Here is a 13,929-nt window from a genome sequence, read left to right on the forward strand (position 1 = left end):
GCGGGAAAAGAGTGTGCTAAGGACACTGTGGCGTTTGTACTTCAAAAGTTTTCTTCCTTTATTGGAAAACAGGTCTGTCTTTAAACAATTTGTAATGAACTGATAAATTGCTTATGTAAATAATACTTCTTTTTTTTTTTAACTGGATATATGCAAATATGCTGCTGTCGTTAGTTCTTCACTAGGGATGATGTTTGTGGTAGATTTGGGGAGGAAAAAAAGTTTTACTGGAACGCTTTGGTAACCTAGGTTTGCGTGCAGTCTTGGTGTCAAGTAGTATGTTCATTTTGGGACACTGCTGCTGAAAGACAGGCTAGCTTTTAAATTCTGTTAGAACAATGAAGAATGCTTAGAAGTTCGATGAACTTTTGATGTGGTATTTTGTAGACAATGGAATGTGTCCCAGTGCTGTGAATTCTAGAAATCATAAATGCAGCACTGTCCACATTTCTCTTCCCTCTCCTCCCAGCCCACCCTGAAGATTCACCCTGCTGACCTTGACTTCAGCAAGGCTTTCGACACAGTCTCCCATGATATCCTCCTAGGGAAGCTGAGGAAGTGTGGGCTGGATGAGTGGTCGGTGAGGTGGATTGAGAACTGGCTGAATGGCAGAACTCAGAGGGTTGTCATCAGCGGCGCTGAGTCTAGTTGGAGGCTGGTGACAAGTGGTGTCCCCCAGGGGTCAGTACTGGGCCCAGTCTTGTTTAACTTCTTCATCAACGACCTGGATGAAGAGTTAGAATGTACCCTCAGCAAGTTTGCTGACGACACCAAGCTGGGAGGAGTGGTAGATACACCAGAAGGCTGTGCTGCCATTCAGCGTGACCTGGATAGGCTGGAAAGCTGGGCAGAGAGGAACCTGATGAGGTTCAACAAGGGCAAGTGCAGGGTCCTGCACCTGGGGAGGAACAACCTCATGCACCAGTACAGGCTTGGGGCGGACCTGCTGGAGAGCAGCTCTGCGGAGAGGGACCTGGGTGTCCTGGTGGACGACAGGTTAACCATGAGCCAGCAGTGTGCCCTGGCTGCCAAGAAAGCCAATGGGATCCTGGGGTGCATCAAGAAGAGTGTGGCCAGCAGGACAAGGGAGGTTCTCCTTCCCCTCTACACTGCCCTGGTGAGGCCTCATCTGGAGTACTGTGTCCAGTTCTGGGCTCCCCAGTTCAAGAAAGATGAAGAGCTACTTGAGAGAGTCCAGCGGAGGGCTACAAGGATGGTGAGGGGACTGGAGCATCTCCCCTACGAGGAGAGGTTGAGGGAACTGGGCTTGTTCAGCCTGAAGAAGAGAAGGCTGCGAGGGGACCTTATAAATGCCTACAAATATCTGAAGGGTGGGTGTCAGGAGGATGGGGACAAGCTCTTTTCAGTGGTGCCCAGTGACAGGACAAGGGGCAATGGGCACAAACTGAGGCACAGGAAGTTCCGTCTGAACATGAGGAGGAATTTCTTCCCTCTGAGGGTGACGGAGCACTGGAACAGGCTGCCCAGGGAGGTTGTGGAGTCTCCTTCTCTGGAGATGTTCAAGACCCGCCTGGACGGGGTCCTGTGCAGCCTGCTGTAGGTGACCCTGCTTCGGCAGGAGGGTTGGACTAGATGACCCACAGAGGTCCCTTCCAACCCCTACTATTCTGTGATTCTGTGATTACGTGGCAGAAAGCAAGCTCAGGTGTGGGTAGCGTTGCTCTAACCTGTTGAAACTCCGAGACTGTAAATGGTGTATGTTTTGCTTCCCTTCAGTCAACACATTGCTTTTTCTCTGCACAGTCTAACTTGACTATTCCTTTCCTAAATAAATGCTGTTGTCTGTCTTTCAAAAACCCTCCTGGCCACCGCAAAACCTGACCCAAGACAGCAGGCTAGTACTGGTGACTTAAAAACGATCTGCAGGCTGCCACGCTCTGCGTGTTAGACATGGCACTAGGCAGATGAGGACTGCTGTTTTCATTTTTCAAAGGCACTTTAGGGAAACTGCTGTCTAGTTCTCACTGAATATTGTTGGCGTGTGAATTTTTAACAGATATACACAAACACTTTGCAGTAAAAGCCTATGATTAACACTGTGTTGTCCTATTCTAGATTTATTTGCACAGGAAAAGGTGTAGTATAGTTTGCTGTTGACAGGGCAGAGTAAGTAACAGGTTTCGTGTCGAGATGGAGCTTCAGGGCAGTTTGAGTTGGTGAGGTGGTCGCTTTGGCTGTGAAAGTGCACTTTTCAGACAGTGCGCTTTGGTATTGTTTAAGTCTGTGCTGATGTAACAGTAACAGTTCTGTGGGGAGAAAGTGGGGCAGCAATGGTAAGTCTGTCTTTAACTTCACCGTTCTCATTTCCAGGGAAGCACCACTGCCCTCTGTGCCACAGGCCTTCGGAATCTTGGGAATACATGTTTCATGAACGCAATCCTGCAGTCGCTTAGGTACCTCCGAGGCTTTCCCTGCACCTCTCTGCGAGTGGCTGTGTGCTGCAGCCTTAGGCAAGGGAATTTGGCAAGCTACCGCTGTACGGAAGGGACCCTGGGTTTACAGGAGTGGGTGTCTGCGAGTGTCGTAAGGTTATGTTCCACAGTGTGAGGGACTCCCTGCAACACAGCACTTGGAGGAAGCCCGCTGCATCCTCACCGGAGAGGGAGAATGCCCGGTCATTGCCAAGGGTGTTGAAAGGCGTTGGTGCTTGTGGCTGCTGTGAAAGCAGAGACAGCGCTTTGAGGGATGGGGTCTGGTGGAAGCGGGTAGGACAACAGCTTCTGCAGCGCCGAGATGTTAGACCTCGTTTCATGGCTGCCAAGACCACCACTGCCCTTTAATTACCCTTTTGGGTTTCCGAATTTGCCTGCTTCACTGAGAGATGCGAGTCGGGCTATATAGCGGGACTAATTGGTCTCCGTTTTCTTTTCTGTCATTCAGAGTTCGCTGGCAGGAGCTGAGGCACGTGCTGCTTCTGTTCCATTACTGGGGCTGTGGTGGCAGAGGTTAGGATGGGTAGGTGCTGGTAGGCATGGAGTTAACCTCCTCAGCAGATGCAGCCTGCCTTCTTACAGAATGCCTCTGATGCCATGACAGACAGAGGTATCTCTTAGTCAAAGCAGCGCCTGAATTTAATGATTTCAGGTACTTGGGGTGATGATGATGCTTGCAGATCTGCTTGGTCATTTACAGATGTGTATCTGCTACAGTAGTTCTTGTGTCTTCAGCTGTTTGTGATTGCCGTCCTCTGTCACTGCATGGAGTTGTGTTTACACGAAGAACAGGCTCCAGAATACATGGCACATAGAATAGAATCATAGAATGCTTTGGGTTGGAAGGGACATGCATAGTATTCTCTTTGTTCTCTGCCCTTTAAGGATTTCATTCATTTTTCCTTTTTTCATAGTAACATTCAACAGTTTTGCTGTTACTTCAAAGAGCTGCCTGCTGTGGAGCTGAGGAATGGGAAGACAGCAGGCAGGCGGACTTACCATACCAGGAGCCAGGGGGATAACAATGTGTAAGCGGCGTGTTCCTTGTTAGCACTCAACTGCACAGAAAACAGCACGTGCTGGGGTAGCAGAGCCACTACACGCTTTCCGTGTTGCAGAATTGTAGAAAAATGATCCATGGGGGGAAAGAGTTGTAGAGAAAACAGTTGGCTATACAAAAAGAAAACTGTCACTTGCTTACTGTTTGCTTACGTGGGTGCGGTGCTGCAGGGGGAAGCAGTCGGAAGCAGCAGAAAGCGCTGGAGTGTAACTGCATTTACAGTAAGGTGAAGAAGTGCTAGTTGTATGTACTGCAGACATTACGTTAGTTAAGTACAGCTGAAATACCGTCACGGGGATGTGTCTGCAAGTGAACATGTGTAAAAAAATCAGAGTAAGAGATTCGCAGTCTGTAGCTTGTCTGAGCAGGTGTTAAAGGGACGATGTTTGTGGAGCCTACAGTAAAATGGCAAAAGGTGGATAGATTGCCAGGTGAGCCCTCAACATCTGAAATGTCGTCTTCCTAACCCGTGTCTCTCTCCAGCATTACGGGTGGGATTTTGGACATAGAACCTTTGAAGGAAAGGATATTTGCCCAGAGTAATGTCTGATATTTGTACCATTGAGCTAGTAAACCTCTAAGAGTCGTAACACAAACCCATATTAATCACCAGCTTTTACTTTCTTTCCAGTTCATTGGTGGAAGAATTCCGAAAGACACTCTGTGCTTTATGGCAAGGAAATCAAACTGCGTTTAGTCCAGAGTCTTTATTTTACGTTGTTTGGAAAATCATGCCAAATTTCAGGTAAGTTTTGTAGAATAAGAACAACATTCTTGATTGTGACCTTGTATTGCTGGTGTCCTACTCTAACATTTGCGAAATCAGCGGGATGTGCTCCGTGCAGCTTTCCCATAATCCCACAGATACGCTTGGAAAAGGGTCTTCACTGCGATTGACAGTTTTGTGTTTGTTGGTTGCGCTTTTTTTCCCCCTGCCCTTCTACCACATGCTCCATGTAGCAGTGTCAGAGAGGATAAACATTTCAAATACTAGAACAGTAGGGGTGGTACCTTTGAGCCAGTGCTCGAAAGGGCAGTAGGATCAAGATAATGACTGGTAGATGAGCGCCAAGTGCATGGTGTTGACGGAACCCAAGCTTGGCTGCAGTAAGAAAGTGATGTAGTCAGATTAAAAAAGGTGCAGCACCTCCAGGCCTAGATGCAAACATACTGGCTGAAACTTCCTTGATTCTCACAAAATACTGTAGTCACCAGCTGGACGTGAAGTGAGAGCTAGAAGAAAAAAATCTTGCGTATGATAGGCGTTTTGTGCCTGCACTGACAAAACAGACGATAAAAAGAAAGGGGGAAAAGAAGGTTACCCAAGTAAATAGAAGTGTTGTTCCTCTCCAAGGTCTCTCTGTCCTGGCCTCTGAACCTCTTTCAAAGGAGCACTGAAACCTATTAGGATATGTTGTGATGAAGGTAAGTTGCTCTGTGTTCTCAGGTAGTAAAGATGTTCTGTTACCTGTTACATCTCCAGCAGTGCTGAAAAGATGCTGTGAACACATCTCCCCAGAGAGTAACCCGAGTAACACCAATCTATTCATTCTGTTCTCCACACTGCCAAATGTGTTTCTCTTGGCTTATGAGAATCAAGGAAGTTTAATAGCAGTAGTTGCAAGCAGCGACCAAAACGTTAACAGGCAAGTGAACATCGTCCGTAATTCCTTGACCAGTTTCCCCATTACAGCCTTCACTGTAATTCTTGTTCATCTCACTTGTAGATGAAGTGAGAAACCAGTTCATTAAAAGTTCCTCAAGCAAATTTTCAGCACTGTGGGTTCTATCACAGCTTTTAAAAGAAAAAGTGCTGTTTGTTGGGGTTTTCCCTCTCCCCTTTTTATTCCCAGGTAGCTGGGAACATGTCCATGATGAACCGATACTAGAACTCATTAAATCACATGGAGAACAGTGTCAGCTGCTTGGCAGATCCCTGCTCCCACATGATCCAGGGAGAAAATTTGAGTTTGTTGGGCGCTTAATTGTACCTTGCAAAAGCTAATGGTGCTGCAAGTCCAGTTCTGCTGTGTGCGCTGCTTGTGAGATTGGGAGGAGGAGGTGGAGGGACACGCACGTGGAAGAAGGCTGGAGCCAGCAGCCCGTTCAGAGCAAACTGGCCACTTTGGCTTGTGCTTAGGAAGCCTGAAGTGATGGGGCCGGGGGAGGAAACGTGATCGGAAGCGGAGTTTAATTGTGTTAGCCCAAGAGGGTTTCAGTTGTTTTTCAGCACATGGTGCCTGCCCCCAAGGGTTGCAAGTGCTGTTCTTCCTGTAGGGCACAGAGAAAGCTGCTGCTGGTGCACTCTGGGGCCCTCTGCCTCGTAGTGTGTACGGGGAGCAGAGAGCACAATGTATAGTCACCGTGAGCACAGCGGAGTGCTTTGGGGCTCTCGTGCTGCCGTGGAAGCCCCGCTCCTTGACTGCTGGACCAAGTCTGCTGCTGTCACTCTGCTGTGTGCCGAGATAGCTCTGTAGCCTCATGCTGAGTTGCAGGATGTGTATTTTGCGGATTTACTGCTGTATAAATAGTATGCTCCATTTCCCTAGTAATTGCTCCTGTCTATATCCGGTAGGAAAAGAAAGATCAGAGGTGGGCTTGAATTGAATCGCTTGAGGTGGACGGAGGTCAGTTCTATTGCACAAGCTGACTATCAAAGAAACTACGCTTTTTGCTGACAGGCTTTTAGATCATCGTTTATTTTAAACAGTGCATCATCCCTATCATCCTGTTCTTTTAAAGATCTGTATCTATACTTATGCTTTTCAACAAATCCAAAGACTCTTTCATCTATAATTAACATATTTGTATGCAAGTATAAACATGTGCACCAGGAGCACAGCCAACAGCGTGGAATGATTCCAAAGGTTATTTCATCAAATCTGTTGCAGAGCGAGGGTGCCATGCACTTCACAGCTCTTATGAGGCATTTAATGTGGAAAAGGTGTCTGGAGAAAAGACATCCCATAAATTTCATCTTCTGCTGTTTATTGTGATTGCCTCTATGTTTATTAAATTGAAGATATCTGTGTTCAGTGAACTAAGCAAATCCTGTGTTACCTCAGCAGCTTCCAAATTACCCTACAGTCTGCACAGTTAACGTGCAGCTTTGAAGCTGAGTTTGCTTGGCTGCCTTGTTTCATAGCCATTATTTTGCAGCTTTGGGAGAGCAAGCCCTGGTTTTGGCTGGACAGGAAGCGCAGCCTGTTGAAATGCAGCAGAGTTGCTGTCTGCCAGTTTCTCTGTCGTAAAAGGGAGGCAGTGCTGCTGATGCTTTTCGGGGTGCTGCAAGATCTACATGCACACCCGGTGATTTCTTTTAAAGCTGCTAGTTTGGAAGAAAACATTATTGTAATTCTACAGGATGAAAAGGCTTTATTTAGTTTTGCTTTTGTTACCTCCTAGCTTTTGTAGGACGTACTTGTGTCCTTCACTAAGCACATCAGCCTCACATTGCATACTTGTGTTGCACCGAGCCTGTTCTCTTTTCTCCCCAGCTCTGGGTGCTGTGCCATAAGTCTTACAGACATTTTCCTTCCCCTGAGCAGTAACACCAAAAACGTCTCTGTTGTTCTCTCCCTGACATTCCTGTGTGACAGTTGCTGCTGATCCTAATGTGGAACAGTGAGGAGGAGAAGGGGCAGGGGAGGCGTGATAAAGCAGCTGAAAAGAATGGACAAGAGGAAGAGGGAAAGCCAACTCTGCTATGTAGGGATTTTTGTAATGAGGCCTACAAAGACTTGCACATAATTATGTCAGCATTGCACAAAGCTTTCACTGTTCCACTGCGTATGCTTTCTGACTTCATCTCGGTATACAACTTACGGCAAATGAACAGCAGTTGTTTGTTAAATTTGATGCATGATTTAGCTTAAATAACTTTGGAGGCATATTTTACCCTGATGGCTTCTCTATGTCCTTCGAGGAGGTTTGTTAGTGGTGAAATAATAATGGCGATGCTTTGAGCAGCATTGCTGCTGATGGCATGCCCTGTCTGTGACTGGAGCCCTCTCCTGCCAAATGCAAATGCTCGAGAGGTGCTCTGGGTACCCCACCATGACCTTCCTCTCCCTGCAAACGGGCTGTGGGCTGTGCAGGGAAGGTGTGCAGTTCTGAGCGTGGCTGCAGATCTTGCCCTAGAAGAGGGAAGAAATTGCTCTTTCATCCTAATTGTTTCAGACTTCGTATTGTTGCTGAAGGATGCATGTAGAAGACAAACCCAAAGATTAAATCCTGGCTTTGGTGGGGAGGGGAGCAAACAGGCAAGCAAACACCTGGAACTGCCAAAGTGAGTGGGATCAGTGGCTGAATGCCGCAGAAAGCCGCACTCCGATTCCCACGTGAACAGCATGTTTCGTGTTGTCTTTTGAATCTTACCAGGTTTGAGACGTCAATATAGGGTCCGTAATTTGTAGTAGTTTCAAAGTAGGGATGAATAGTGTCAGTCAGTGAACCTGATACCTAACAGTTGTGGAGGTACTAATCAAATACAGTCAGTAACAAAGAAAAAGGAGAAATGCTTTGCGTGAGTGAGGGGAAGTCACTGCTACCATTGTGTATTTTGAATTAACATGTATATGGGTCCTAGGATGTTACTAGCACAGACTGACTTTGGTGCGGCCAATTCGCATTAACCAAATACATTACTGAGCAAATGTTACGTCTCTGCTGCTCCTCGTTTTATTCTAAAAGGTCTCTTCCTATCTTAAATGTTTCTACATCCTAAAAAAAGAGTCCTGCCGAGAGAGGCCCAAAATCAAAATCACGTAGTTTGTCACGGCGTAGCTGTACATTTCAAGGGCTTCTTGAAAGACTGTTTTGGGACAAAATATCTGTGTCTCTGTAAAGCCTGCTCAGTAGTGTTAAACAAGCAAAGGCTCTTTCCTGTGGCCCTGGTGCTCTCTGTGTGTCTGCACTAAAGCAACCAGTATGTTTGGTGATTTTGTTGCTGTTGTTTCCTTTTCTCTTAAGGGGATACCAGCAACAAGATGCCCACGAGTTCATGCGTTACCTGCTAGACCATCTACACCTGGAACTCCAGGGCGGCTTCAACGGTGTTTCACGTTCAGTCATTTTGCAAGAAAATTCTGGTCTGTCTGCAAGCAACAAATGTTGTGTGTAAGAAGAGGTTTTTTTAATTTCTTCAAAACCCTGATGCCTTTGTATGGATCTGTGTGTGGTGGATCTGAAAGTTCCAGTTCTGGTTCCTTGTTTTAGTTCTCTGTAGTGCCTTTGTAATGTTACAGATCACAAGGCAGCAGGATTATCATCCTATGGGACGTGCTTCCTTTCAAAAGGGATCAGCGTTTTTCGTAGGTGTGAGCGAGCGCACAGGCTAAGTTGTAAACAGATTTTAATTTATTCATCATTCGGAAATAAAAAGAAAAGAACTCTGTATTTTCTGTTCTATACCCATACGGAATTCTTTGTTCAGGCAGTCTCATCGTCCTTCGGTGACAGATGGACTGAATGATACAGGAGCAAAAAAGATGGCCAGGTATTTGTAGGTTTGTTAGCAGACCTACTGGATTAGCCAGTGAGCAATGCAGCTACAGTTTGAAGTGACTTTTCCTGCAGATGATCTTGCTGTGTTTGCATGTCACTTGACACAGCTAATGCTGTTGCTTTTTTTTTTTTTGGCCTAGTAGTTTTGGTTTTCATGTTACCGTGTGTCTTGAAGCAGAGGTAATCCACGTGTTTCGCTCCTCTTTCTGTACTTCCCAAAATGCTGTTGTTCTGAATTCTGTCCCAGGCGTGTTTTCTCTCAGGCTGAAACTGTCACAGAGACAAAACATTTTCACTTGCTTCAGGAAGGAATGTTCAGTCAGTTCAGCCCTGCACATTTGGTCCCCAAGTCCCTGGATTCCCCGTGTGAGAGCTGAGCGAGTTTTCCCTTCCTGTGCCCATCAGGCCACAGTACGCAGGTCTGGGAGATGCAGGTTGTTACAGGTGCTTGGCTGGGGAAAGCCTGGAGTGCAGCCTGTGCTCTTTACTACATTTATGTTGCTTTGCTGAGGCTTAAAAATCCCACAAAAGAATCCTAAAATGTTCTGAGACTTGAAGTATATTTGAAAACTAAACCAATTTTGTTACATCAACATTTTGAACGTCAAAACCCAAGGAGAATTTCAGCTTCATTCACATACCTACTGTAAACTTGTCTTGAGAATGGCTGTTCAAATGCCTGGTGAGCAAGCTGCCTTCTGTCGAGGGCAAATTAAGGTCACATACACTTAAATGCCTACAGTGTAGTCATAAATACGCTGTGAGTGCCGGGTCACTTGGGTAGCCATTTCCTGCTGCTCCTTGCGCAGTGTTGGAGTTGAGTGTACAGGTGTAGGTGGAGTGCAGGTAAGGAACGTAGGGCTCTGCAGGCTTGTGGTGTCAGACCTGCAAGCACAAACTAGTACAAGTTTAGAAGTTGTATAATGATACAACTTTTTAAAATGCGGGGGGTTTTATTTGATAATGAGTACATCATCTGCTAAAATATTAAGAGAGTAATGAAAGCATAGAGAATGATGATGCATATTGTTTATCATATCTTAATGCAACTTATGCGGTCGTTGGCAGTGAAGTGCAGAAATACGCTTTAAGCAGTCAAAATTACTTGTAACAAAGGGTATAGAATTAAAACAAAAATATGTTCAACCTACCTAAGAGGGAAGAATTTTTGTTTCAGCAACAGCCTTAGCTACAGGGTTAAACTACTGTGCCCCTGGGAGCATCAGCTCTCCACTGCAGTCAGCTGGGATACCTCCAACACTGACATTTTGGAGCATCGGCTGAGGCCATATGCTATTCACGCTTTCTTCAGGTACCAGATAAAGCAAAAGTATTTATAGCAGCTGAATGCTTACGCTGTACAGCTCTAGGGTGAGAGGCATGCCCGGTGGGTGGCCTCGGCCACTGTTTGTTACACACGGACAGAACCGCTCTGCCTAGTAGCGGCGAGGTGTAAGTGGCAAACGTGTAAAACAGGTATTGAAAATTAAGCTCAGGTATTCTGACTGACTTTGCATCTCTGATGTGGTTTGTCTAGAAATGGAGCGTCTACTGTGGTCACAGCAATTTTTGGAGGCATCCTTCAAAATGAAGTCAACTGCCTAATATGCGGGACTGAATCTAGAAAGTTTGACCCATTCCTAGGTAAGGTGCCTCTTGCTTTCAAAACACAGGGTGACTTAAGGCAGAAGAACAAATCTGAAGCTTGATGTGTTTAGCTGTCACGTGACTGAACCAGAGCTTCAGCCTGAAAACATTAGGCATTGTTTTAGTCAGCCGTAAATTTTTTTTCAATCTTTGTTTTTTTTAGACCTTTCACTGGATATTCCAAATCAGTTCAGAAATAAACGTACTAAAAATCAAGAAAGTGGACCAATGTGCACACTACGAGGTAAGAGCGCTTGGATAACGAAATCATTACCAGGACTAAGAGTATATAATACTCTTCAGAGCAGCTGTTTCAGAGGAGCCAGGCTTTCACCTAGGTTGTGACTTGGTGCCACACGCTGTCTAATTTTATAAGATTCTGTGGTGCCAAATTAATTTCCATGGGGTTTTACCCAGTCACTCTGTGCTTCGCAGGACGTGCCCCTTGTGCATAGTAAGGATGGCTCTTGGGCGTTCTGCTTTTACACAACATAAATACAATCCTGCAGATTTGAGCAGTAGTGCTGTTACTGACCTTGTTTTAAAGAATGTCAATTTTTACAGTATTTGTCAATACACTTGCTGCCAACTGTGGAATGTTAATCAAAGCCTCAGTATTTTCTCTGTTCACTTTGTACCTAAACCAAAATCACCTTTGAAAGTTGAATACTCTTTGTTAGAAAGTCATTTGATTTCTTTTGAAGAGTTGGATGGAATTGTGTTTGAAAGATGGAGATTTTGTGAATGCCTTTTTTTTTTTCTCTTGAACTGCTCATAGCTGTGTTTTAAGGGACAGGGAATGCTGTGTGTTACAATATGTCACTGTATTAAACCACACTATTACTTCTTGGTGCCCAATGGTATAGAAGAACTGCAGTGACTGCAGCAGACAGGCGTCCCACCTCTGCAGGGCTGTATTTGTTGCATTTCATGTTACAGACACCACTTGATGTCAGCTTGAATCAGGTTTGTGTAGGTGTTTTGTTTTTTTTGTCTTGTTCTTTTTTAGACTGTCTTCGCAGTTTTACAGACCTGGAAGAACTTGATGAGACAGAGCTCTATATGTGTCACAAATGCAAAAAGAAACAGAAGTCCACCAAAAAATTCTGGATTCAGAAACTACCAAAGGTGTGTGTAAGCATGGAAAGTAACCATGTGACAGTATGTCAAAGGAAGTAACAGCTGGACCGTTAGCAGACCCGCACCTCCCAGAGACTGGGGCAGGTGCACTAAGCTCAGCCTCTTCCTCTAATGTTTGGGGTTTAACTCCTGTAGGTGCTATGCTTACACTTGAAGCGATTTCACTGGACGGCATATCTGAGAAACAAGGTTGATACTTACGTGGAGTTTCCCTTACGAGGCCTAGACATGAAATGCTACTTGTTAGAGGTATGAAGGCGCACTGATACTTTCTGTAGACGTTTCTCCCATAACATGTGTCTGTATTACAAATTGGAGTAGGTGCTATTGAGATCTGATGAGTTTTCTGTTGTCTTAACCGCAGCCCGAGAACAGCGGCCCCGAAAGCTGCCTGTACGACCTCGTGGCTGTTGTGGTGCATCATGGTTCAGGGTGAGTACATGGAGTAAGCCGCCTGCTTGGCAGAGACCTGCTCCCCCCCAAAGGTTTAGTTAAGGTTTTTCTGTCCCTAGTGAATGTCGGTATTTTTACTGGTGGAAATAAGCAGTAATTTATAAACTTAGGTGGAACGAAGCTGAATTAGCTTCAGACAGATCTATAGAGTTATCTCTGGGAATGCCCACTGGCAGTCTGTGGGGTAATGACCACACACGTGGGACAGAAGGAACACTGCCTGGTTCCTCCAGGAAGGGAAAGCCCTAAAGCACCAGAGTGTGAAGCAAGGAGCCTTCCAGAGTTAATGCCTCATTTTGGAATTCTTTGTAGAAAGCAGAACTATTTTTTCCTCTTTTACTCAGTTTGAAAGGTACATGTGCATGTTTGGAACATTTTTCTTTTTGGTATTCTGGGATTAGTGGTGCTGTAAGTGCTTCTGATTGTGCTCAGACTCTGTGAGTCTCTCTCGATGCAAATGGGGAAGGTTTCTCAATGCAGAGCACAGTGAATTTTTTCTAGCTCATGCCTGAATGGTAACAGATAACGGACTTGATTTTTATGTAGGCAAACGTGGAAGTTGAGTGTTGCAAGAAGCCTTGCTTGCACAAAAACTATGGGATGCTAGTGAGGTCATACCAAAAGCCTTTCGACTCATCCCAGTGAGTGATGGTTTTACTTACCATAAACTGTAATTTGGAGACCTTTGAGCCCTGCAGATTAAGAAGGGAAGCATCTTACCAGCTGCTGTGGCGGGCTGTTGGTTCCTTGCTTCCTCTGCTTCCTGGACGTCTCTTAGCCCTGACAGAACAGGCATCAGAGCGCGAGGTGGTCTGTCTCCTTCTGATTGTCCTTTCTTTTCCCGCCCCCGGTGACAGCGTGGGCTCTGGACATTACACCGCATACGCAGCTCATGAAGGCCGTTGGTTCCATTTCAACGACAGTACTGTAACTTTGACCGACGAGGAGACTGTGGTAAAGGCCAAGGCCTACATCCTCTTCTACGTGGAACGGCAAGCCAAATCCGGATCAGATAAACTTTAATACCTCCTTCCAATTCTCACTTACCAAGTCCACCGGACAAAACATTTCCATTTTTCCGTAAATACTTGATCCAAGACTATTAATTTCATTGTGCACTTTTCAATTTCCTCTTGTGGGTTTTAGTTTTCTTGTGTCAATGGTAGCGTTTGACTTAATGAACTTGGACACAAACTAACTTTTTTTTTAGTTATACCAGAAAACCTCAGCAGATTTTGATTTGCTGCTTTAGTTGTGATAACTCAATTTTTATATATATAGTTTCCTGAAATACTTAGTTATTTGACTTTTTTATATTAATGTTTTCAGTTCTCACTTTCTAAAGGCACATTTACATCAGAGAAGCTTTCTGTCCTCCTTACAAGCAAGATAAATGTGCTTCTCATTATGAAGAGCAATACAACTTCATGCTGGTCTCACAGCTGTTATGTAGATACGATTTAACCTCTTTAAATCAAGGAAGTTTTCACATGTACTATTTTCCCTCCTGCAAGAAACTAAACAGTGACCTCTGAACAATCATTCTTTGTCTGCAGAAGAGAGGAGATGTGGCATCATTAAATAGACCAGGTAATTGCTGCTATAATGGTGTGTATTGAGGCTGCTGACTTTCAGGAATCATTGTAAATAAACAGTTGGTTCAATTGTATC

General features: G+C 45.1%; 1 protein-coding gene across 7 annotated transcripts in view; it reads left to right on the plus strand.

Annotated features, from left to right (window-relative positions):
- USP3 (ubiquitin specific peptidase 3) overlaps positions 1–13,927 on the plus strand; it is an 84,502-nt gene extending 70,575 nt beyond the window's left edge. For all 7 annotated transcript variants that reach the window (XM_075431840.1, XM_075431837.1, XM_075431841.1 and 4 more), the window contains 10 exons: positions 2,332–2,414; positions 3,368–3,481; positions 4,145–4,258; positions 8,485–8,631; positions 10,556–10,662; positions 10,829–10,909; positions 11,675–11,793; positions 11,941–12,054; positions 12,170–12,237; positions 13,116–13,927. In XM_075431840.1, the coding sequence (XP_075287955.1) occupies positions 2,332–2,414; positions 3,368–3,481; positions 4,145–4,258; positions 8,485–8,631; positions 10,556–10,662; positions 10,829–10,909; positions 11,675–11,793; positions 11,941–12,054; positions 12,170–12,237; positions 13,116–13,281 (1,113 nt within the window). In that variant the 3' untranslated portion in view covers positions 13,282–13,927. The remainder of the gene's footprint in view (positions 1–2,331; positions 2,415–3,367; positions 3,482–4,144; positions 4,259–8,484; positions 8,632–10,555; positions 10,663–10,828; positions 10,910–11,674; positions 11,794–11,940; positions 12,055–12,169; positions 12,238–13,115) is intronic.
- Positions 13,928–13,929: the final 2 nt, after the last annotated feature.

Source organism: Opisthocomus hoazin, chromosome 10, assembly GCF_030867145.1.
Source record: "Opisthocomus hoazin isolate bOpiHoa1 chromosome 10, bOpiHoa1.hap1, whole genome shotgun sequence".
NCBI classification, from domain to species: domain Eukaryota; kingdom Metazoa; phylum Chordata; class Aves; order Opisthocomiformes; family Opisthocomidae; genus Opisthocomus; species Opisthocomus hoazin.